Genomic DNA, 23,925 nt, shown 5'->3' on the forward strand with positions numbered 1-23,925 from the left:
CTGAGCAGAGGTATTCCCCCTAAGCCCGACAGGCTGACTGCATTAGGAGACCAGGAATGTGATCATCGCCAGAAGCAGGCTGCAAGCTTCTTCCTGTTGGCATTGCCGGGTTACGTATCAAACCGCCCATCACGTCCCCCCCCTTTCCCCACGGGAACCCGGGTGTCGAATAATATCTGAACAACAATGGCATGCTTCCCTCAATGCCCGTCGGGCTCTTCGTGACGCTCAATGGCTTGGTCGGAATGTGGCACCACCACCACCACCACCAAAACCGCCACCCACCAAAGACGTCGTCGCAGCCTTATGCGAAACAAGTCATTGGCATCTCCAAAGTCCTCCGCCACGTTTTGATGATTTGTCCTCAGCCCTGCGGATGCATGCCTGGCGCGTCACCGTTCACGGGAATGGAAAAGGCCGAGGGCAGCTTCGTAATTCTCGCAAGTACAGTTCCCAAACCACTTCATCCAGTCCAGTCGCCGCCGCTAGATGCTGGTTCCAATTTCAATAAATAGCCTACTTGTATATCCAGGCTGTTGTCACTGCTATTATGCCAAGAATCTCTGGTTGGTCATGCTGCTATCCAAGCTTCAAGAAAGAGTCCGAAAGGGCTGTCACACATGTCCGCCAAGCTTCTCGTGGACTCGGTTGCAGTCTCGCCGTCAGCTATCTCACTTGCTCGCGAAGGTGCCCTGCGTCCACGACAACCTACCGTAACCCCCCCCCCCCGTCCGTCCGATGAGTGCATTCTTCGTAGCGCCATCCCAAGCGGGACGGCGGGACTGATCACATGTGTGTCTTGCTTGGCCCCTCACTTCGCTCGGCTCCGCACTCTCTGACCCATTGTAGAATGCTGTGTAGGACTTGCATTAGTCTCTGGCGAGATAGTGCTTATGTACCGGTACATCAGCTGTTAGATTTACCATTCCATACTGGGCCTTCTCCATGGCTCGTCCCGCCATGTGTGGGGATATCGCTCCCGTGCGCTAGCCAAAGCGATGGTGACTAGATATCGGCTGAACGGGCTACGGTAGTTTATGCTGCAAACTCAATTGCTCCATAGTAATTACTAGTAATAAATGTGCACATACAATTTCTAACATGATTGCTACCATGCTGCGTGAATTACCCGCCCTCATGGAAGAGAACCATGAATTTTCAATATAATCTGACAGCATAGCCCATGACCCGATCCAGAAAGTAAAGAGCCCACACGATATCATATCTGTACACCAAAAACACTGGGTATCAAAAAGGCCGCCCAAGTAAAGCAAATCCGTCATCCGAATCCAGGTACGATCAGGTTAGCCTCGTGCCGTTTGTATCCAAGGCTCACAAGTCCGTATGGATCCCGACGCCACGTAAAAGATGAAATCAAAAGCGCACTTGCTGATCAAACTCATGAAGTTGCTGACGGCCAGCTCGTATCGTCATATGCTTGTCTATTGCCGCCCGCCCAATTTTCGGTCGATGCTCTCGGTGGCGTAGAAAATTGCATGCCGTGCTCTGGAGGTTCTGAGATGTGCTCAGGAATTGCCTCATGTCCAGGCCATACTCTACCGCTTCCCGTAAGTGGGCCGAAGAACTCATCCGGCGGTTTCACCGCACCGTCTCTCCACCAGTGAAAAAGGACGTCTTGCTGCCAACGGTGAAAATTCTTAATCTTTAGTCGAATTGTCTGAGTGAAGGTCGAGTAGAGAAGCTCAACTGCAAGTGGCGAAGTCCGCAGCTGGTGCAGGAGCCACCTGGTGATGAAATCAGACTTGTCCTCCCCTTTAAACTCAGTGATCAATTTGGAGATGCTATATTCCTTTTGAGCCGCGCACAGCTGCAGATTCCTCGCTGGGCTGTCAAGAGGGACTTTTGCAGCGCGTTTCAGCTCGTCCAGAGCCGTCAGCGGCTCTGGTCGGAGAACGTGGTCGGGGTGAGATAAAAGCTCCGGAAACTGCCAGTGAGCGAGGGTCCTCGATTCTGTAGGAGGGTTGTCGAGTGACAGATCATCTCCAATGTTGGGGTCGAGAGCATACGCGATTTTGAAGGATGGATGCTTCTTCATCGCCCCCTTTTGCTTGCAAATCTCCTTGAGCCTGTCAACCTCCTCCGTAAGGCGGTCAACACGTTGTCGCTTCTCACGTTCTTCTTCCGGAAACTCGTCCATGAACTCGATCTCTTCCTTGCTAGGCGGCTTTCCAGCAGACCTTTTTACACCCATGCTGTAGGTGTATTGGCCGTGGTAGAGGAGAAGATCATCGTACTCTTCTCTGGCGTTGCTCAAATCTCCGACTGCAGACACGAGATCCTCCCAGAGCGGATGGGCATCGTCAGTTGGTCCGTTACGAGAAATGCCGGTCAGCTCATAGGGTACGTCCATCAATTCCTCAGCTTCGCTGTCTTCAGAGTCGTCCGTGTGAGGGGCTGATCGAATATTCCTCCCGCTTCCCGCAGCCAGAAGGCTAAAAAATCGTGTCTCGATTTTGATAAGTTCGACCTCCTCCTCGTCTAGCGCGAATTCATGTCCCTCGTACCCGGACTCGAGCCAATGATACTCTGTGCGAAGTGACTGCATTTCTGCAAAGCGTTTGTCCAGCAATTCGTTAGACATGCCCGGTAGACCTTGCCGACCCCTAACAAGGATGGGGCGGAGCATATGCATGAAGGTGTTATCGGCTTCATCTTTCCTACGACGCAGCTCCTGGAGAGCTTTGCGCTTGGCAGCCATGTTCTCTTTGAGTAAGTTCAGCCGTTGACGACGCTCCTTCATCTGTACCCAAAGCTCCTGAACACCGTCGTCCTCTATAGAGGCCACTGATGCTGCCGAAGAGGCATCGGATGCAACCAAGCTGGGGACAGAGCTCTGAGAGATTTCAAGACGTGAGACCTTATTCGTGATAGAGTCGGTCAGTTGCTTTCTTTCTTGCTCAAACGTCCGGCCTTTAGCACTGGGCAAAAGGGGTGGAAACGTGGTTCTATTTTGATGGTCAAAGTAATCGGCATCCATGGAGCTGGTTTCGGACTCTGAACTGGTGTACTCTTGATGCCATGATCCTGAGGATAACGACATAGATGGAGATAGACTTCGTTGAACCGGGATGTTGATCGCTCCTCTACTCTCGAGTGCCGTATCCAGAGTCGACAGCGGTGGGGGAGGGGGCGGTGGTGGTGCGCGTAGTAAGGTGGTTGATACAGGTTGTTGGAGTCCGAGATGAAGCGGCGCGGGAGGCGGAGGAGGAGGGAAATGTTTAGACATATAATCTGTTCTTTGTCGATTATTTCGAGACGCAGGACATAGAGTGGTCGGGCCCAAAGCCTGAAAGGCAATGTGGTGGTGATGAGATATATCAGGCTCTGTTTGCATAGGCAAAGGGGCCATCGAGGAGTCATGGAAGATCGAGTTCGGTCGCATCGACGCTGGCAGAGGAGGAGGTGGTGGTCGTGGCAGCCGTGGAAGTCGACCATGATCATTATCGGTACCATCGGTAGACTTGACTTCGGATGTTATATCATGCTCGTGAGATGGTTCATCCAGTGGCGGGCTTGAGGCAAAGCCCCGTCGGCCAGGGTAGTCGATCGTGGCCATGAAGAGAAGCTATGGTGCGTGAAGGACGCGGTACTGTGCCATCGCTATGAGGTGTTCCGATGGGCCCAAGAAGGAAGAAGGCAGAAGTCGGCGTTGATTGCCCTGAAATCGAAAAACATTAGTGAAGCGAGCGAGACCTCAAAATTGTCGTTGTGGACGTAGTTGACGCGGCTCGTTCCAGTCGTCACCACCACCCACAGATGCTGCTAATTACGGTTGCATGCCAGCAGCAACAATAGCAAGCAACAGCAGCAGCGGTAACAGACGTGTGAGAGGAAGGACGGCCAGCCACAGGCCGAGTCGTGAAGCCGTTAGTGGAACCAACCACCTTACCCCTTGGCGGTAAGTTGACCCACCTTCTTCCCGGGGGTCCTTGGCCCCTGTTCTAAGCGGAGACGGACCAGGAGTTGCGCTGCTGCCAATACTGATACTAAGCCAGATGTGTCAGCTGGTCTGCTAATGAGCTTGAGCTCCCGTGGGGGGAAGCCGTCAACGGTCCACTGCCAGGTGGATACGGACTGCGCGGGGTCGTGGTGTCCTCGTCGCTACTGGCGGGACGACGTGCCACATCCAGACGCAACTCGACGAAAAGCGCAGCCTGATCCCGTCGTCCTTTTCCAATCGCTTGTACCGGTACGGCATTTCCATCAAACACGCGAGCCAACCGCCGCCAGCCAGCAAATCCCCTTCGGGCCTTCATACAGCAGGGATGGGGAGCTCCTTGGGTTGCACTCCAAACAGCGAAGAGAACGAGACGGGGGGGGGGGGGGTTCCATATGTGAGACTACCACCGAAGACCATCTTGCGGCTGTTGTTCTGTCACTTGCTCCACGCGGGAGTGGAATACCTGATGCGTAACGAGAGGAGGTTCTTATCGACCCTGAAGGGCTAGAGCCGGAAGAAAAGGCAACTGTACCGTGCCACACCCTCTTCTTGTCGTCTCCGTCCCGATTCTCGTCTTCCGTCCCCCGTTTCCCGACCTTCTTCCTCTCCCACTCCTTCAGCTTAGGTCCGACCTTCCAGCCTACCTAGGTATTACTCACCCAAGCTCAGGATTCAGGTGTCCTGCAAGACGATGCAGGCTCGCTGAAGCTCATCCCACCCCTTCTGTAGAGAACTGTTGCCTTGCGCCAGTAAGATCTCCCAAGATACGTCACGCGTCGCCGTACATCTGCTCCAGCCAATTGGGCGGGAATTCCCATTTACCCTGCCGCGACCCCGATGCCTGGAGGCCCGGCTGGTCTCTTGTCCCTTTCCTTTGCGGCTCAAGCTGACGCTGCTATCAAGACGCCGTCTCCGTCCCGAGCCCGGCCCTACTTGGTGGCCCACTCATGACCGACGCCGATATCCAGAAGTCTTGAGTGTCGACACATGATGCCATCATGAAGTCAAGCAAGTCTAGCAAAAGCAAGTCGAAGAATAGCGGTGGCGGTGGTGGTGGCGGTGGAGGAAGTAGTCCATGGAGCGATTGGATATGGTCTCCCGAACATGGAAAATACTATATGTATTGCATGAAGAATGGTAGGTCGCGAACCCAGGACAAGTCGAGATATCGCTGACCAAGACAGGTCAGCCGAAATATCACTGGCAAGAAACACAGGCCACTCTACAACAACCTGTCGAAACAATTCCACGCGAGCAGCCAAATGTTGAGGAGATAACAAACGGTTTTGACAACCTGTCAACATCCACTTCCACAACAGACGGCGATTATAGCTACGCACCGCAAGGCGATGACGGGACTAGTGAGTTGATAGATGATGCCCGAGTTTGCTTTGGCTTACACGATGCAGATACGTCTTATACGTATCCAACTTCGACAACACCATACGACAATTCGAGTCGATCAGGAAAGGGCAAGGAGACGGCGTACGAGTCACAGCCGCATGATGGGGAAGATAGTCCACCCGCGGATCCAGCCCCGCCTTTGGACCCTTTCTGGGGTGCCAAGCAGGAGGCTCCCCAGGGATATGTGCCGGACCCGGCTGCGCATCAGGATCAAGATTGTATAGGCCCTCACCCACGTAATGACAAGCGACTGACCATTTAGCAGTCTTGCCCCCTCAAAATAGTACAGAAAGCATGTACCATGAACATGAGGTGTACACGGCAGCCCGCGATTCAGGTGCAACCGCTCATAGTCAAGGTAAGCCTTCCGGGTTCGCGTTAGGGGCCGAACTGACATTACCAGACTCTGGATACGGTACGACAGACACAGATGACTACGACAACGCAATCCTACAAGAAGCTTTGGCGGAGACATATGGAAAAGAGAGTCAAGGCGGACCATCAACAGAGCCAGCGTACGGTGGGTTTGACCGCAATTGCCAAGTACCTAGCCGGTATCTGACTGCAACAGCAGCATACGCAGATAGTGAAGATGACGGCACGCGAACACCAACAGGCCCAACATCCCCTGCGCCTCATACTACATCTTTTGCTGAGCCCAGTCGCATCAGTGGGACATTCGGCACCAACGAGGATTTGGACCCACGTAAGTAGCCTTGTAAGTTCTGGTCTTGGTCTTGGCTAATCGCGCATAGGATACGTTGTCGAACCGTCACACAAGTTTCGTCCTGGATCGGTTAGTGGTGTGACTCAGCCTATGTCTCCGCTGGCTAATTGTACTAGATCTTCAAAGTTCTGTGGTGTGAACCGTCAGGCACAAGCCTCGGAGGGACACCGACCATATCAGATCGAAAACCAATTCAAGATCGTTATGGCGGCTCTCTCTTCGTCGGCTTCCGCCGCTTTGTCGTTGTTGCTAATGATGAAGGTCATTGTACCTGCGTGTGAGTGGTACCAGACCTCATATTAGTTTCTTGTACTAAACATTGTAGACCTATCCTCACGTACCAAGGCAAGGCCTGCAAAAAGAAGGGCGTAAAAGCTCATAAGCATGGTATGGTATATCATAACAAGCCCCACCGGCTGCTACAGAATGAGCCAGAGCTCGGATTCGCTCCCGTGAGAGCGAAACTCACCGTCGATGGAGAAAAACTCGATAAAGCTTCTCGCGTCAACTACTCGAAGCTTGTTACTATTGAACACAATGTCAAGGTCTTCTTCATTGGTCACATCAGCCCTGATGCTTTGGACGACTTTGCGGATGCTGTCGACACATGCTGGGAAAGGAAGACGCACTCGCATCGTAGGTCGAAGAGATAAGCAGACAATTTGTTTGCAAACGTTTTTGCGTCTTCGTCATGACAGCCGCACAGTTCAAGACTATATACGTTTTGATGAGCATACTTATATGCTCCTCTACCATGATTGGATGACAGTTTATTTCGCCAACAGTCCGGCCATCTCATGGTACTCTTTTTTTCTTATAAAACAGAAGGAAAAAAAAACCTTTGGTATTTAAAGCTTTGACACGCCGAATTCGAATCATGCTGGACAATGATCATTACGTCACATGGGTGGTTCATCGAGGAATTGGCAGCATCAACAGCATTGATGCAGACACTTAACAGCAGTGGAAGCCATGGGAGGGGGCATGGGCAGATTGCATTAACGGAATCTCTTACTATCTATATGATATTTACCTCATTAGCACGAAAACGACTTTGAGCTCAATGTCATTACACCTCCTATATCTCACTGTAGCGAAGAGCAAGAGGCATAACGATAAATGTCAGTATAGACATAGTAATAAAAAGTATGTTTGGGAAGTAAATTTTCATTTTACTTTTAGTAGGGCTTTAGTTAGTACTAGTGTCTCGGACTGGCCTCCGGGGGCGCCAGCGGTCGTTGCACTGCTGCCATGCCCTTCAATTACTGTGACATCTGCGCAAAACAATACAGGACTTTTAGAGACTTGCAGGTCCAGAAGTCAGCCAAGCGCCACGTGCACAGCCTGGCCATAGCATTATAGTATGTAAGTGTAAGTAACTAGGCAATTTGTTAACATACCTAGACGTCTATGTGTAGCCATACTTAAAGCAGACTTATCACGAGGTTGCCGTTTTACGAAGTGCTCGCAGGGAGCTCAAAGTTCAGATTACATAACTGCACATCTCGCGCTAGACATCCGAGAGTCAAAATGCTATGCGTTAACAATCGACCCACGCTTCGCCCCTGCTGTGAAACTGGAACTAGCGGACAACCGAGGCTCGGTATCTTCTCCCCCGCAAACGTCACCGACCGGGGGGGGGGGTTCTCTAACAGCCAGCCCTGAACGAACCCAGGGTAGGGAGCAGGCGGCGCATTCCTAATCTCCTTTATATGTTCAACCTGTGCCTGTCATATCGCAGTTTGACGTTGCCTTCTCTGCAATTGATCAACAGACCGAACAAAATGGCCGAAGCACAGCTCAACGACTTCCCCTCCCTCTTCTCTCTCAAGGGCAAGGTCGTCGTTGTGACCGGCGGTTCCCGTGGTCTCGGCCTGCACGCTGCCTCAGCGTATGTCCTTCCGTGCCAATCCACCGTGATCCATCTCTCTAACTAGCCTTATTTACAGCTTCCTCCAAGCCGGCGCCTCCAAGGTCTTCATCTCCTCCCGCAAGCGCGCCGCTTGCGAAGAGGCCTGCAAGGCACTTAATGCCCTCCCCAACCTGTCCCCCGGCGCCGTTGCCATCTCCGTCCCCTCCGACGCTGCTGACATCAAGGGCGTCGAGCACCTTGTCGCCGAGGTGAAGAAGCATACGGACCGCGTCGACGTGCTTTTCGCCAACGCCGGCGCCACTTGGGGCGAGGCCTTTGATACGCACCCCGACAGTGCTTTTGCCAAGGTCATGGATCTCAACGTCAAGGGCGTCTTCAACACCATCCGGCTCTTCACACCGCTGCTAGAGAAGGCGGCCAACACGGAGGACCCAGCGCGCGTCATCATCACAGCCTCGGTGGCGGGTCTGGGCGTCGGCACGCTGGGCAAGCAGGGCACGTACGGCTACAGCGCCAGCAAGGCGGCCGTGATCCACCTAGGCAGAAACCTGGCGTTGGAGCTGGCACCGAGGCACATCACGGTCAACTCCATCGCCCCTGGCTTCTTCCCGAGCAAGATGTCCAACGGCCTTCTCGAGATCGGGGGCGGCGCCGACAAGATCGGCAAGGGGAACCCCATGGGCAGGCTGGGACGGCCCGAGGACATTGCGGGCGCCGTGGTGTACCTCGCCAGCCGTGCGGGGTCGCATGTGAACGGAGAAGTGATCGCTATTGACGGCGGATCGCTGTGGCAGCGTGGGGAGCTCAATATTTCCCCCAAGTTGTAGCGGGCTGCTTTACTGCACATGGAGTCTGGGAATAGTGTGTTGTTGATGTCAACAAAATGTGTATTATCGTGTTGATTGCCAAACATGTCTGCGCACCCACCAGACCAAGGGTCGATCATGCCGTTCTAAGACATTATAACCGTATGAAACCATCTCTCTATTACATATAAATCCCACGTGTAAAAACATGGCTTTGACAGAAATCCAAGTCTAGAGAGGCTTCCTTGCCACCCAAAAGCTCGCGCGGTACGTCGTGTGCAGCATGCTCTCCGGGTCGTGGATGTACGGCGCCTCGATCCCCGTCTCGCGCCTCTCCACCTCGAACCCAACTCGCTCAACCAGTGCCATGACCTCGTCGTCACAGAGCTCGAAGCTGCCCGGGTCCGCGATGCCCGACGAGTTGTTGTAGTCGTGCTCGCCGTCGCCGTCTGTGTCGCGGCCGTGGTTCCCGGGGGCATTGTTCTCGAAATGCCACAGCAGCGGGCCGAAGTTGATGAGCACGCCCCCCGGGCGCAGGCAGTGCAGGATTGTCTCGAGGTACCGCACGAGATTGGGCGCCGTGTCGAGGAAGAAGACGGTGGCGACGGCGTCGTACGCAGCACGATGATCGTCGTCGGCGTACAGACAGAGGAAGTCGGCGGCACACATGGACATGCTACCGGCGGAGGGCCCTGCGGCGGCGAGTTGCGTCGCCGGGTGGATGTCCGGCACCGCGCAGCTGCGGAGGTGGTTCATCCGGGAGCGGTGATTGGAGAAGGAGTGCGCCCAGGGGTAGATCTTGTGCTGCCCCGCGGCCTTTGTGCAGTTGAGGATATACGATGAGGCAAGAAGCTGGTGGTAGGATATCTCGTTGCCCTCGGCGTCATGGCCCGCACGACATAGCTCAAAAACGAGACGGCCGAGACCCGCACCGGGGACGAGGACCTTGAGAGGCTCCGCTGGGGCCGATGGGGAAGACAGGCGTGCTTGACGCTCGCGGTCGACGGCGTCTAGCACGGGATCGTAGCATAGCCGCCGCTCCCCGGCACCCTCGGCGGACCAGTCGCGGTAGAATTGGCGGAGAGTGCTGCGGGCCTTGTCGGTGTCATTGTGCTTAGCGACCCCGACCCAGGCATCGGGCAAGCGCGGCTCTTCCGTCGAGCCTTCCGGAACGAGGTGGAAGGAGCGCAGACCGTTGTGCGCGATGGCGCGAGCGAGCTCGGCGTTGGACTCGATGGCCTCGTCGGTGCGCTCAAGGGTGTCTAGGAAGTTGAAGGGCGGTGCGGCGAGCATTTGCCAGTGCGCCTGGGGCAGGGCGTAGAATGACTGTCGGCGGAGGTGGGTTACATTGAAGTGTGCCACTTTGGCATATTGGCTGGCAGGATGTGTTAGTGAGATTCACACATGGGAGATGGTACAGGTCATGATGAGATCACGGGGGAATAATATCCATTGGCTTCAGGTAGCAGACCAAGATGAATGCAGTGTCGCTCAACTCCCACATCGCTTGCTAGCCCGGAAGAAACATGGACGAATTAAAAACTTGACACCGCCAGAGAAAACTCACAGAAACGAATCCAGCGCGCAGAATATCACCCTCGTCTCCTCCGGATCCTCAATCGTGTTCTCCATACCACTCCATTGCTCATCGTCCGCCATCGCTGCTGCCGTTGTCTGTCGTGGGCCCTGCCGCTGGCCTCCCACCGATGTGTCTAGTTTGGGCCAGTGACGGCGTAAGTGATGGCCGTATGGATTGAACCGTACCCGACACTTTGGCTGTTTCTGGATCTTTGGTGGCCGGTGGGAGCAGACAGAGACAGCTATGCTATGATGCTGATGGGTGAGGGGCAATGCAGCAACCCCCACCAAATGTGTCAGCCGGGCGAGGTCCGCCGTGAAAGGGGCGCGAACTGGGTATGGAAGCTCGCGCGGCGTCTCCTGCAGGCAACGGATGATGATCTCTATCTGCACCCGATAGATATGGGGCTGTGGGAGGAAAGTATGAGGAGCCAAAGTGAATCTGTCAGAAGTCCGCGATATGATTATTGCTACCAACCCCCTCCCCCTCCCCCTCCCCCACCGAAAAAAAAAAAAGGATCCTTTTTTGGTTTGTTGTGCGATTGCTCCCCTCACCTCCCCGAAAGCGGCCTCTGCCGTCCATCGCACTTGCATGGATGCTATTGTTGAACTACCTACCCATAAGTAAGTACCTAACCGTGGGGCTGTCCTGCTACAGCGTAGGCATGGCTGAATAATCAGACCATACCTATAGTGCAAGGGTCCACTGACGAAAGTGCACTACGACCACGCCGTATTGTATCCGTAGATGGAACTTATACCCACCAGGCCAGACTTTCATGCGGTTTTCTAACACGACCATGGTGTAATTAGAGGGCACGAACATGCTCTTGAAAGGACGCCTCGTTGATGAATACTCATTCATTGGTTTCCTCCCATCGTCAATCTACATGATCGCGTTGCTAATCTACATATCCCGTAAAGCCCTTCGAGTACCACCTCCAAACGACTTGCAATCCCAACGCCATAATCCGCAAAATGCTCGCCAATCACAGTTTGCTCTTCATTCGTATCCGTTTGCTTCATCTTAAACCCAAGTCACAAGGGCCTTGGTTTCATTTTTCTCTTCCTTTGACCATTGCTCATCTCTCGCTCAATGGTCGCGGTTCCGGCGGTACCCCTCCTTTCTTCTTTTCCGTCTCTCATCTGCGTACTCACTGCCAACAGCGCTTTGGCTGCTCAGGCCGGGGATGACGTGGTGGTACGACTTGTGACCCATGTCGCTTTCCACTGCGCTCGTGATATCGCTCTCTGTCCAGCTGCCGGGCATGCTCGGTTCCGGCTCTTCCTGCGGCGGGGGTAGGGCGTAGCCACGGGTGTTTTGGTCCTCGGCCACGGTGCTTGCGCGTTGGAAGCTGAAATCACGTCTCGAGCTGCCAGCGGCGCGACCCTTCTCCTGAAGCTTCTTTGCCTCGGCGCGGATGCGCTGGCGCTCGCGCTCCTCGTTGCGGTCTGCCGTGCTGTAAACCTTGCGAATGCCGCCCGTCCTACTTTTGGGCGGCGTCGACGTCGTCGCGGTTTCACGGGCGGAGAGCAGGTTGGTCGAGACGGACGACTCGGTAGGGTTAGTTGAGCCGTCCCACTCAGACGCTTCGGATTCTTTATTGAGGCCGCCGACGCGAGCAGGCTTCTCGTGGCGGTAAGATCGCAAGTGCTTCTTGGCCTCACGCTCCGCCTCCTCGTCAATCAGAACGCCGGTTTCGTCATAGTTCTTGCTGGCTGAGTGCTTCTCCTTATGACGTGCCTCTTTTTCCCTACGCCTCTTCTCGCGTTTCCTCTCGCGCTTCTCGCGGGCGGCGATATCGCTCGCACCAGCCGTGATGCCTGACAGTGTAGTTCCTGAGATGCTGGTTGTATTGTCATCGTAGTCCTTGTACACACTTCCGCCACCCAGCTGTGTCGTAGGCGTGGCCCCGGATAAGAGTGTTCCGTTGGGCCCTCTCCGGCGCAGAACCGTTGACTTGTACTCGTCCCAGTCGTTTTCCTTGAAGTAGAAGCCGCCATTTTTGGCCCAGAAGAAGAACCATATACCCCCGATGACGAAGGAGGCCCCGATCAGGCCAAAGATGACGAAGATGGCCGTGTTGTTGATGTTCTGGGGGTCGGTGACGCCGACGTGAGGGTCCTCCTTGTAGCCGGTGCTGTCGCGGGCAAGGAGGAGGGATCGAGCGGCGAGAGGTCCGACAGAGGCGTCAAAGGCCCGGGCTGTGATGTCTGCTGTGTCCGGGAGGCTTGAGAGTCGTCGGCTCGAGATGAATGAGCGGGCTTGGTGCGCCAGGCCGGTGACTACGGCCGGGGCCATGGTGGGCAGTGGACTTCAGGTGAAGTCTGAGTAGGTTACGGCGGTTTCCAATGAGAGGTTGAAGATGCTGGCAAGACCAGCGATAATCGGGAATGAAACAGTATGTGTAAATGCTGTAGATGGAATGCTCTTTGCAATCCACCTTAATCGAAAAAGATGGGGAGCGGCAATCTTCAGGCTCGATGCAGATGAAAGGTCGAAAAGTACGGAGTACAGAGCAGAAAAGAGTTGCCTAGCCAGCTGCGTGGTGGTGGACGTGTTGTTCCTATAGAAACCAGAAATTGCCGTGGCTGGGATGGCAAGTGAGGTGGTTGGTGGGGGAGTGTGCTGGGGGGGCGGCTTCCTTGCTCTTTGCATTCACTCGGGCTTCTTCTTATCCACTCGTATAGCGCCAACCTGGATTATCGTCCGGGATCCGGTCGTCCAAATTGATGCCTTACTAAGTGTTTTCTTGGGTTGGTTGGCTGATTGGTCTTTCCAAGCCTGTCATGTACTGTATCACTTGTGCCATTTTGTCTCTCTAGAGCTCGGTCTTCCCAGCCTCCCGACAAATGACGTCGTAAGTAAATAGACCTTTTCGTTGCCTAGCAACCATCGCTTACCTAATCGCGGCTACTCTCACCAGACTGTCCCGGTGCATCGAAACGGACGCAATGGACGGCAGCAGTAGCGCACGTCCTCCCGCACAAAACCAACGGTTCGAACGAAAGCCCGTTATCCGTATTCGTCCATCGCATTGATCAAGCTCATCGTGTGCTGGCCGATTCCTAAAGCCGGCCAATCGATACGAGCAGCGTTCCTCGAGCTTCCGACAACCAAACCGCCCGTTTCAACCATGTGTCAGAACGACAGGCACAATTATTGGAAGCCGACGGGTTTGGGGGGACTATGTGGGAAACATGCGTTTAACCGTTTTCATCTGAAAATTCCTATAGAACAACACGCGTGTAGCGTCTGCCATCCGAGACAGTTCTCTCGGGCAGCGATCAGACTGCCCTATATGGCAACTGATCGCTTACGGCCCTCCGTTTGGGGATGGGAGGGTGTGAATTTAACTTCGGCCGCCTTGAGCTAATCAACACAGATGTGCCAAACTGCCGGCACCCATCACGATGAGACGATTGGTTGATTCTGCGCGGCTGCTGTCCCAACACTTTTGTTCATTGCGGCCTATATGGCTCAGCCATCCTAGGGGTATCTGCCGTTGCCGTGAAGGGGCAAGTCGCCCGCTTCCTGGCATCGTGCCCATCCCATTCCTCCTTTTCCAAGCCCAAGCTGGTGATGACTGACAGCCATGGTAACCCCCCACCCCAAACGATGATAACTTAGGAGCAGCTGCCCCCATCCTAATGGTATCGTGCCAAATTTGATTCTAAGTAGAAATGAAGAAATGAAACCCAGTACATGCCCATGACAATTTCCCAAGTGCCGTCATTTCCTAAAAGCACAAGAAGTGCGAACTTCCCGATGCAGATTGTCTATCAAGTCGCCTTCCAACTCGTACGCCGTGCTGAAAATACGACACACGCTTCGCCAGGTCAGGTGGGATAGCCATACCCCTCCCTTACCAGGGCGAGAAACCAGTACTCGGTTTTCCTCCGCATATGCCCAGAAAACAAACGAATGCCAAAAGCATGTCCAGCCATCCAATCCCGAATTGTCATTTACCGCTGCAAAACCAAAATCCGGATGTACATGAAGCATTCTGCAAAAAAATGGTATAAAAATGTAGAGAAAAATTCAAAGAGCAGAGCTCGCGACAGCCTCCGCTTTGGGTATAAACTTTTCCGCTGCCAGAAAGTTGACCTGAAGCAGACGCAGAAGCAGAAAAGGGTAAAGAAATAGAGCGAGAAAAAAAGAGGAAAAACAAAGGCCAGCCATATCGATACAACTGTCGATCCGGGTACAGTGCAGAAACAACGCTCGCTCTAATAAGATTGTGTAAATGGTGAAAGGAAAACTGCGTCGTCTCGTCATCGTCGTTAAGCCATGTCGTCAGGTAAACGGGATTCTTGGGTAGTCGTAGCCGTCGTACTGGGCTCGACTGTAAGAGTCGGACTGGCTTGGGGATCGAGCGCGGATTGGCAGTCGCTCCATGCGGCTCCGACGGTCGTCAGAGTAGATGGTGCTGGCCCTGTCGCTGCCGCCGAGGCGTCCTAGCTGGCTGATGTTGATTTCACCACCGTCTTGACACTGGATCTCAGCGTTGCCTACCCTAAGGACAGCCTGTCCAGTGACTTTGATGGTAATGTCTTCGCCGTCGCCGGTGGACGACCGAGTGGTTCGTGTAGTAGCACTGCGTCGAAACTCGCTCTCATCGCGGCTTCCGCTGCTCCCACTGGACCTGCTGCTCTTGCTCTTCTTCTCGGCCTTGGACAAAGCCGCAGCAGTCAGAGGTTCCGCAGCGCCGCTCACGCCGTTCTGGTAGGCTAAAGCAGCGGCCGCAGCAGAGTCGTACTTGGATTGCGACATGCTACCGCTCTCACCAGCCATGTATGAATGACGGCGGCTACTGCGGGGGGCGGGAACGGGCTCGATCTGGTAGCCCTCACGGCTGTACGTGCTAGAGCCCCGGCGGTGCGAACGAGGCCTGGAAACCACACCATCGTCATATTCGTATCCTCGAGGGACGATCTCCTGGTACATGGATTCGTCGCCATCAAAATCATCCGACTCGTAGCCATGAGACGCAATTTGTCGCTGCGGAGGCGGAGGGCGAAGTGCCTGTCGTGACGGAACAGCCGTCCTCGAACGCGGCGGGGGTGGCGGCATCAGTTTGCGATCTTCAACGTCCCGAATCTTCAGCGACTGCCGCCTGACGATGTTCTCTTGTTCGTAGGTCGGCCCATAATCTTCATAGTCGAAAGAAGATACCGACATGGATCGATGTCCCATGGCGGACGAAGGCCTCTGCTGGAAGCGTCGAGCCAGGTTAGAATGCCGAGGACTGCTAGACATGAGGTCTGGGGGGAAGTAGTCGGTCGGCGTTTGCGGAGGCGGTGGCTGCATCGGGTACGGAACACTCCCTGGGCCCCAAGCTGGTGGGGGGTATGATGTGCCCGGGGCGAAGGGGGATTGCTCTTGCATAGGAACCGGTATCGGACCCGGGGAGAAAGGCGATGGAGCATGCTGAGAAGCAAGGGGAGGCGCGTGAGGAGATGGCGCAAAGGGCGAAGGATTCGGTGCCGGGGTAAAAGGCGAGGCAGCCTGAGCGGAATGCCATTGCTTGTTGGACGTCGGAGGTCGGGAACCTGGGCCATAGTAGCTGCTTGGGCGGGTTGACATGGCTCTGGGCCGCGAGCCCGATGCCGGTTGGATGCCGTACTGCGAGGCGTCGTCATCAAATCGTGGTCTTCTGTACTGGTCTGATTGCTGGGTATGGACGACGGGTGCTGTCTTGACGTGCTTTGCTGATGGGCGCACTGCGGACTTTTTGGCGGCAGCCCGCTCACGCTGCTCTCGCTCCCGTTCAGCGCGCTCGCGCTCAGCATGGCGGGCAGCCCTCTCCTGTTCCTTCCTGAGCTGACGCTTCTCCTCTCGGCGGGCATCTTTTTCAGCTGCTGCCGCCGCCGCTTCCCTCTCTTGAGCACGTCTCTCCCTTTCCCTCTCCCTCTTATCGGATACGACAGGGTGGACGGTGTCATCCGAGTCGGTCAGAGCGTGTTGCGGGGAGGTGACAGGTCTTCTCATCGACTTTTCCCTGCGGGACTTGCTATTGGCTTTTGTCTTGCCTGGGCTTCCTGGAGCGATCGACTGGGCGTACTGTCCGGTTCCCTGGATGACGGAGCCAGTTTCCTCGTCAACGTCTTCTACGTGGGCGATGTTTTCGCGAGGCATAGCGAAGCGGGTGTCGTGAATCGCTGGTGAGCTATTGTAAGATGTGGTGGCTCGGTAGTCAAGCGGCTGGTGAATGGAGGCGAATTTGCCTCGACGGAGGCGGGCAATCGAGAAGGCTCGCAGCAAGTAGTCGAAATTATGGTGAACAGGCGGGAACGTGGATGCGTGCGGTGGGAATCGGGAACTTTTTTGTATGAATAGCGGACAAGAAAGACAGTGGGGATGGGAATGCGACCACTATCTGATGGAGGGAGGGCCCGTATTTGTGGGTATGAGAACCCGACCGGGATGGGGGGCGGGGCGTGAAATTGGGTGTGGGAGGTGGTGATGAGACGCCACGGTACTCCGTACTGTTCAGTTGATGCTAGGTATAATGCCAGGCCGCTCGCTGCTCGTTGTATGGAGCATGTGCGGGTCGGAAGGGGATGAGAATCGTCGTGAGAAGAAGATGAGGGAGGCGAGTAAGACGATGTGGGCTATGGTATATTGTTGTTGTTAAAACGTGGAACGACCCAAACAGACGCACGAACTTGGCGGGTCGGGTCACGGACGAGCGCACTTTCTTATCAATTCTGCTTTCTGCGCTGCTTTGCTGTCCAGAGAGCGAGCGCAGTGTAATGTAATCACTGCGGCTTGCGCTGTGAGAGGACGAGTCCGGAGCGAGAGGGAGGGAGAGCGGGAAGGAAGATGGGGGGAGGTGTGTGCACAGCCTAACAAGAAAACCCCCCAAAGGACCAAGAGGGAAAGCGATTAATTTTTTTAGAAAATCAGAGCCAGACGTGCAGAAAGCCAATCATGGGTCAGCCAACGGATACATGTTTGGTGACAAGCCAAAGTGATGGAGGGGCGTGGCCGCAGCAGAAAAAGGACCTGGCAGCGGGTGATGTCTTCTCGTTGCCTAGGGTGCTCTGCCGCTTGTCCACTGCCAAACTCCAATGGCCGGCTAGTACTGTTCGATAGCGAAAAAGGTCAAGGAGGGGGCGTGTGGCTGTGACTGCAGCTGTGAGAGCTCCGGCCTTTGGTTCTGGGGCGAACGGGAGCGCTGGAACGGAGTGTGCTTCGTGAGAGGACGAGACCGAGACGGGAGAGCCAGGCTTGCAACGTGAAAGAGTGAGGGTGTGTTGCCAACTTGCTGGTGCCCAGCACAGCCCAGCACAGCTTGCAAGGCCTTAAAGCGAAACCCAATGCCGTGCAGTCTCGGGAGGATACGTCAAGAGTGTGGTTCTGGAGAAGCAAGGGTCCCGGAAGGACAGAGAGATACGTTGTGCTGTCGCTTCTCCCTGTCAAACAGTATCGAATTCGCCAAAATGGGTGGGGGAGGAAGCTTGCCGGCGAGTGGGATTGTTCATGCCTTCGCTGGCTGGGTCCTGGGAAAGTGACTGTGAGCTAAGAGAGTAGCTTCATCTCCACCGCGTGGCAGCAAGGAAACGCTCGGCTGGGCCGACCAAGAGGCGGTTCGTCTTGCTTCAGCAGCCCTCCCGTTGGCCCTCATTTTTCCGCATCACTCTGCGTCGACCAGGAAATCCGTTGGACCCAGCGATCGACCGTAAACTAGAGAGCTAGGCGGCCCCCCTGGTTTCGGCTGCTGGTGTTGGCACCGGTGCAAATCGTCGCCGCTTCGAGTCAGAACGTTAGAAGCACTCAGGCCCAACTGTGGAGAAGCTTGTCTTTCGTTTCTTCCCGTCCACGACCGTTGCAATGGCTTCCCTGCCAGGCTGTGGCAACTAGAGGTATTGTCCATAACACCAGCTGTCATATCAGCAAGCCCATCAGGTGCCGCTGGTGGGAACTGCAATAGCGCTGACGTCCTTGATGGCGTGTGGTACCGCTCGCTACCTAGCTCTGCCTTTCGCAACGCTCTGCTTGTGTGGTCTTCAAAGCACCTCTCAGGAATGAAATCTCGACGGTTACGAAACGCACGACGAGCGAATTGTTCTTTTGGGAAGACCCGGGGGTGGAAAGGCGGGAAGGGGAACGGCTGGTGGGTGTGGGAACAGTGATCGAGACAGGTTGACAGAAACACGCTTGCTGCCAGCTGTCTGTCCAAACGAACGAGACAGGCTTAGAAGATCCACCTCCAGGGCCGAACCAGATGGGGGCGCCGTTCGAAGATGACGGAACGTCATGGTGCCCGGTGCCTTGTGCCCTTTTTCGGCCGTGTTTGCGTGCTCCCTTTGGCTGATTTCCTGCCCGACGCTGCGCTGGGCTTGGGCTTTTGGGTATCAACGGGACTGACGAGCTGGCGAACGACTGCTCTGGTTCCAATCGATTTGTCGCGCCTCTTGTAGCGGGTTTATTTCCTTCTCGCTCGCCCAAAGCAGTAACCGGAGGTTCAACTTGGGAACTGGGAAGTTGGTAAGCGAGAAAGAAGAAAATCACTCAAAGGACTTGATTGATCAGGATTGAGCGAGAGAGTAGCTTGTCGCCGAAGCCAGGATCAGATGTCCAGCGCACTCGCGACTCAACCATTAGGAGACCATATTCGACCCCTCGAAGCCCTCCTAGACAACTGGCTGCTTTCATGACGCTGACAGGCAGAAACTGCGCACAATGCAGAGTACTGACTGCGTCGCCCTTCAAAGTTTAGCATCGCCAACACACTTGACTACCCCGGAAAGCCCAATCATGGGCCCGGCCCACCCGACCTGGAATGCAGACTCCTGCAACACAGGCCCGCTCGCTCTTCCCATAGGGCGGGCCCGGGACGGCAATGGGAGTCATTTCCCCATCTCGAGATCGAACGGTTACTGATTCCACCCACCGGTTCGGTCAGGGGACTGGTCTCCACGGCTTGATGAACGAGGCTATGTAAGATGGCATCACGTTGCTGAATTGCTGCTGCACTCCATACCTAGATCCGGCTCTCTGCGTCTCGTACTTCCGACGATCCTGTGTTTGAGAGGGTCGCGCTACTGAAAATACACTGCTCACGCGTGCGTATCAACTATCAAAGCCATAGAAGACTTCAGCGTTCACACGAAATGAAAACAGCCAAGAGCACATATGCGGGGTCAACGTTAGGTCCTTGTGTTGAGTCCTAAAGCTTGTCTCTGAGGTGACTCCAGAAGGCGTTGTCGCCACGGAAGTGTTGTTCCAATCTCATTGGTCCTTTGTTTGGTTCTCGAACGTGGCCACGAACGCCTCGATCATCGGCTCCTACGTACGGCGCTGGGCTCGTCGTCAAGTCGACACAAACTGGAAGCCTCCGAGGTGCTTCAAGTATTCCCTCCATCTACTCAGTTATCGCAATCGCTCCGTTAAAGCGTTGCTGGGCCGCCACCGTGGAATCGCTTCAAGTCTACAGTATCAAGGCGAGTAGAGACACAAAGAAACATGTGCGGTTGGCATCGGTTTCGTTGGTGCTGAGGCCATTTTCGGTTCGCATGGTTCGCAATAGCGCATTCCGGCTGCATGGCATGCATTCCTACAGAGGGTGTTACCAAGAACAAGCACCCACCGGGATCGAACTCCATCTAGCGCGAGGACATGCCGAAACGGGGTACGACTGAGGCCCTCCCGGAGCCTCTCATGGCTCCGTCCTGTCGAGGAAGCTAGTACTGGCTGATCCCCTCGGTGTCTAGATGTGGAACATTATTGCATCCAAGGCACGAACATGCTTGCTGCGCTGCTGGGGTGGGCTCTCCTCGCTCGTCCTTCCGAATCAATGTGTTTGTTAATGCCAGAAGCTGTTCGTCCATATTCGACGACCCTCAACAATCTCGCCGTGTCGCCATCAAGCAATGTTACAAACGAACAAGAGTGTTGTATCGATTGTTGTATCAGGTACAATGCCAACTTGTAGTTATAACCAGGAATACGCGATCCTTGCTGGCAAGTCCGGCCAACGTGTTAAACTGTTTGCGTGAAGGAAGTTCCCCAGGTTTTGATGCACGCCATGGTTGCATTGCTTAGCAATCTCTCACATAGTCAAGCGTGGTTGCGAGTTTATGATTTGCTTGAGGCCACAATCTGCTCGCTTGGACTGCATGGAGCCGAGAGAAGACAGTACTGTAGAGGCTAGATAGGGCGAAGTGCCATCATCTCGGGGCGGACGAAGGGACAGGTGGTTGTTGGCTGTGGAGTGCAGTGCGTGATTGACACCATCCTGGAACCACACCGCCTTTTCGCTTGAAGCATGATCCCTCGACGCCACTGTTCAATGTTTCCCGGGACGCCACATTGGCCAACCACAACACAGCCCGTAGACCAATAACGGTTTCGTCGAGTTGGGGGAACAAAGCCAGGGCAGCGCGCAGCAAGCCTCAGAACGGCAAGACCGTCTTGCCATGTCGTGCGCGAGCATGCCTGGCAGCCGAGATTGGTGATTCAAAATGCGACTTCCATGTCGGATGACACTGTCATCAAAGGTTGGTTGTCTTGCGGTTCTCGGCACAATCTGCCGCCCCGGGATGTTTCGTTCAATTCGAACAAATGCCTATGTACCTCGTGCTAGCCAGAACAACTTGACGATGGCACCTCAGCATACTAGTCATGCAGGGAGCTTGTCTCGGAGCATCGGACAGGTCTGGATCTGCCTCTGCGTAACCTAGGTTGCGTGGCGTTGCACACCAAAGCCAGATGCAAGCCAGGACTGACAGGCCGTTCTGGTCACGACATTTCTCCTGTCCGTAAGACAGGAATCTCAATGTCGGTGACGACTGGTCTGTGGTCAGACAGGTAGACGTCATCATCGAATTTGTTGGATAGCACTCCAAACGTCTTGACAGTGACGGGACTCGGGTCCTTGACGAACAGAAAGTCGATCCTTGATGGCTCTTCGTTCGGCTCATCAAACGAGGTGTACGTGAGCTTATTGCCATACCGCTTTTCTTCCGGAACCTGTGTTGAAACATCAACCATGCCTGACTCTGGTGCCACCATTGTCTTGTATGCCTTATCCTCGGGCGTGCTATTGAAGTCGCCCGCGAGCAAAACGGCAGTCGGTGGTTTGCCATTTGCACCCTTGCCCCACTCCCGAGCAATCCTGAGAAGCAATTTGGCGCTTTCCTCGCGCGCCACGACGCCTTGGTGATCGAAATGCGTGCTCATAACCACCACCCTCGTGTCGGTAGCTTTGTCGAGGAACTCCCCAACGGTGACAACGCGGTTCAGTGCTGCGTCCCAGCCTCTAGACGGCTTTTCTGGCGTTTTGCTCAGCCAAAGTGTTTCATTTCGCTCGCACTTCCAGCGGTCAACCTGATAAAACACGGGAGAAAACTCGCCACCACGCTTCCCATCGTCGCGGCCAAGCCCAATGTAACCCCAGGCGGAACCGAGATAGGACTGGACGTCCTCGATTTGCGAATAGAGGACTTCCTGGAGGCATATGAAAGCTGACTCGTGACCAGATGTGATGAAATCTAGTTGGTTGCAAAGTCTTGGGCCGCGAACGCTCCACAGCTTCTCCTTAGGAGTGGGATGCTTTGTGGCGTACCGAACGTTTTGGGTGACGATGCGGAGCAACATTGAAGGCGCAGCCTCCACCTTGGGAGCGTCGATCTTGACAAGCATTGCAACTCTCTGATAGAGAACAAGTCTAGCCCTAAGGACGCCGTCGAAATAATCTTATTGGGGGCTTGAAGGTAGACTGGATATGGCGGTGAGAACGGGTACGGCAAAACTTGAGGCCAATCGGTTGGAATGTAGAACTCTAGAGAAAGGGCAGCGCAATAGCGGACTTGAATTGATGTCTTCGCAAAGTGAAATAACGCCACTCAAAATTCTCGGACGTTAGAACAAAGCTGAAGCTCTGGAAAGTAGGTACCGGTATCTGCTCCAACCGTTGAGTGGGTCACGTGCCAGGCCTGTAACACGGAGTGAACGGTAACAAGAGGCCCAGGCTCCCACCCACATTCTTTGACGGGCAATCCCGGGTCCAATTAGGTACGTACCTAGGTGCAGGCAATAGGGCTGGCTGTCTGCCTCCTTTGCTTCTCCCTGGAATTCCAAACTTGACATCCCATCATGGCCGTTTCGTTTGTTATTCATGAGCAGGATCCAACCGCCGGGTTCTAGGCTTCATTTGGGTCCATGTCGATGGCGGCAACCGGTTGTTGCTAGTGTTACTTTCACCGCGAATCTATCTCGCCGCCTGCCAGTAGCACACGCCCTTGGGTACTGTCAACCAACCCATCCGCCATCAAAGCTGTGACTGGAACGTTCTCTTATCGTCCTTATCTCCACAGTTCTATGAATACGCGGCCATGATGCTCATGCCGCGGACCCAGCCCTCTACATCAACGTGTCGAGAAATCATGGTTGCCGTTTTGATGGGGGATGACAGGTAAGCAGGGGGGCCCAAGTCGCGCTTTTTTAGGGTTGATTGCTCACTATCGGAAGGCAACCAAGGAAATGGCATGTCACAGGATCCCTCCAGCCCTTCACAAACCTGGCTTCTCCTCAGCAAACGCATTGGTGCGGCAGGCTGATACCGGCACGGAGACCCACCGAAACCGGTCACGTTCTATTCACGGCCCGCTGCCCGACTTTAAATGTGGGCTGTGATTCAGGCCTCATGGGATGGCAGCGGTTATATGGTCTTGATGGAGTTCGTCCGCCCTCGTCAAATCTAAGTCATGACGCATTCTATACGTAGTCAGGAAACAGCTGACTGTGAAGGTCGAGACAAGATCCGCAAGTCAACTAGAGCTATCTACATTGTTAGTTGCCGCAGTGCCAGAACGATGACGAGCCTCCCTGGATTTGTTTTCCTATTCTACATTATCTCGGGCGCTTCCGAATGAGAATAGGGAAGCAGAGGCCTGAGAACTGCATTTGATGAGTGTGCTGCATGACAATCTCGCAGCGGTTCATGCACTGTGGCGATTCCATTTCCAAGGCTGAGGTATGGGATTCGAACGGATGACTCTGCCGAAGCGAATGGCAATAATCAAAGCCCCCCCCCACACCTCACCGAAAGATTGTCGGAATTTGACTGTCCATTATCCAACTCGCAGCACGATACGAGGCTGGTTTGGGCACTTGAGTCAAACACGCCACCTCAAGGCGTCATGTAAGGTACGCCAGTCGCTTCAGTAAGCGTGAGAGGGCAATCAAAAACTTGTTCCCCGCCCAGTCTAGCGAAGAACTGTCTTGCAAGTTCCTTGGTTACCATACATTAATGGCCTCGAGGCCGCGCACCGGTCAAGCGACGGTGGTCTTTTACTCTGGGGCGTCGGCACGTTCGGTTGGCACTATGGTGGGCGAGGTAGTCATCTGCCTAGCTCGACACCCAACCAATTCGCGTGGTGGTTGCCATTTTGTCTCAGCTTATTCATATGAGCCGCCGTAGTCGCGCACCAAACGACACCCACCCGGAGGAACGCGAAGCTTGCAAAATGGTGGTTTTCTTACAGCCCATGCGGAATAACGATGGGACCAATACGGACCCCAGCCCTGGCCTCAGCTTACCACCACTTCTGGGCACGCACCTCTTCT

General features: G+C 54.6%; 7 protein-coding genes across 7 annotated transcripts; 2 read left to right on the forward strand and 5 right to left on the reverse strand.

The window, feature by feature from the left end:
- Nucleotides 1–1,399: 1,399 nt before the first annotated feature.
- Nucleotides 1,400–2,998, reverse strand: LY79DRAFT_513453 (uncharacterized protein; the record flags this gene model as incomplete). The annotated part of the gene is made up of 1 exon (XM_060554492.1): nt 1,400–2,998. One exon carries the CDS (start codon nt 2,996–2,998, stop codon nt 1,400–1,402), a length of 1,599 nt encoding a protein of 532 aa, XP_060415243.1.
- Nucleotides 2,999–4,959: 1,961 nt separating this feature from the next.
- LY79DRAFT_668922 (uncharacterized protein) lies at nt 4,960–6,745 on the forward strand (the record flags this gene model as incomplete). The annotated part of the gene is made up of 9 exons (XM_060563582.1): nt 4,960–5,098; nt 5,146–5,322; nt 5,371–5,583; nt 5,631–5,723; nt 5,769–5,885; nt 5,937–6,071; nt 6,121–6,161; nt 6,209–6,369; nt 6,418–6,745. The coding sequence occupies 9 exons, from the start codon at nt 4,960–4,962 to the stop codon at nt 6,743–6,745; spliced, it is 1,404 nt and encodes a 467-aa protein (XP_060415244.1).
- Nucleotides 6,746–7,876: 1,131 nt separating this feature from the next.
- Nucleotides 7,877–8,792, forward strand: LY79DRAFT_513411 (short chain dehydrogenase; the record flags this gene model as incomplete). Its single annotated transcript, XM_060554488.1, has 2 exons — nt 7,877–7,983; nt 8,042–8,792. 2 exons carry the CDS (start codon nt 7,877–7,879, stop codon nt 8,790–8,792), a joined length of 858 nt encoding a protein of 285 aa, XP_060415245.1.
- A 210-nt stretch (nt 8,793–9,002) lies between these two features.
- On the reverse strand, nt 9,003–10,430 carry LY79DRAFT_513250 (N2227-like protein-domain-containing protein; the record flags this gene model as incomplete). Its single annotated transcript, XM_060554469.1, has 2 exons — nt 9,003–10,146; nt 10,339–10,430. The coding sequence occupies 2 exons, from the start codon at nt 10,428–10,430 to the stop codon at nt 9,003–9,005; spliced, it is 1,236 nt and encodes a 411-aa protein (XP_060415246.1).
- Nucleotides 10,431–11,442: 1,012 nt separating this feature from the next.
- LY79DRAFT_513467 (uncharacterized protein) lies at nt 11,443–12,651 on the reverse strand (the record flags this gene model as incomplete). The annotated part of the gene is made up of 1 exon (XM_060554496.1): nt 11,443–12,651. One exon carries the CDS (start codon nt 12,649–12,651, stop codon nt 11,443–11,445), a length of 1,209 nt encoding a protein of 402 aa, XP_060415247.1.
- Nucleotides 12,652–14,646: 1,995 nt separating this feature from the next.
- LY79DRAFT_513294 (uncharacterized protein) lies at nt 14,647–16,488 on the reverse strand (the record flags this gene model as incomplete). The annotated part of the gene is made up of 1 exon (XM_060554477.1): nt 14,647–16,488. The coding sequence occupies one exon, from the start codon at nt 16,486–16,488 to the stop codon at nt 14,647–14,649; it is 1,842 nt and encodes a 613-aa protein (XP_060415248.1).
- A 4,608-nt stretch (nt 16,489–21,096) lies between these two features.
- Nucleotides 21,097–21,999, reverse strand: LY79DRAFT_668927 (endonuclease/Exonuclease/phosphatase; the record flags this gene model as incomplete). Its single annotated transcript, XM_060563583.1, has 1 exon — nt 21,097–21,999. One exon carries the CDS (start codon nt 21,997–21,999, stop codon nt 21,097–21,099), a length of 903 nt encoding a protein of 300 aa, XP_060415249.1.
- Nucleotides 22,000–23,925: the final 1,926 nt, after the last annotated feature.

The sequence above is a fragment of the Colletotrichum navitas genome (genome assembly GCF_030913465.1).
Source record: "Colletotrichum navitas strain CBS 125086 chromosome Unknown LY79scaffold_22, whole genome shotgun sequence".
Taxonomy (NCBI): Eukaryota; Fungi; Ascomycota; class Sordariomycetes; order Glomerellales; family Glomerellaceae; genus Colletotrichum; species Colletotrichum navitas.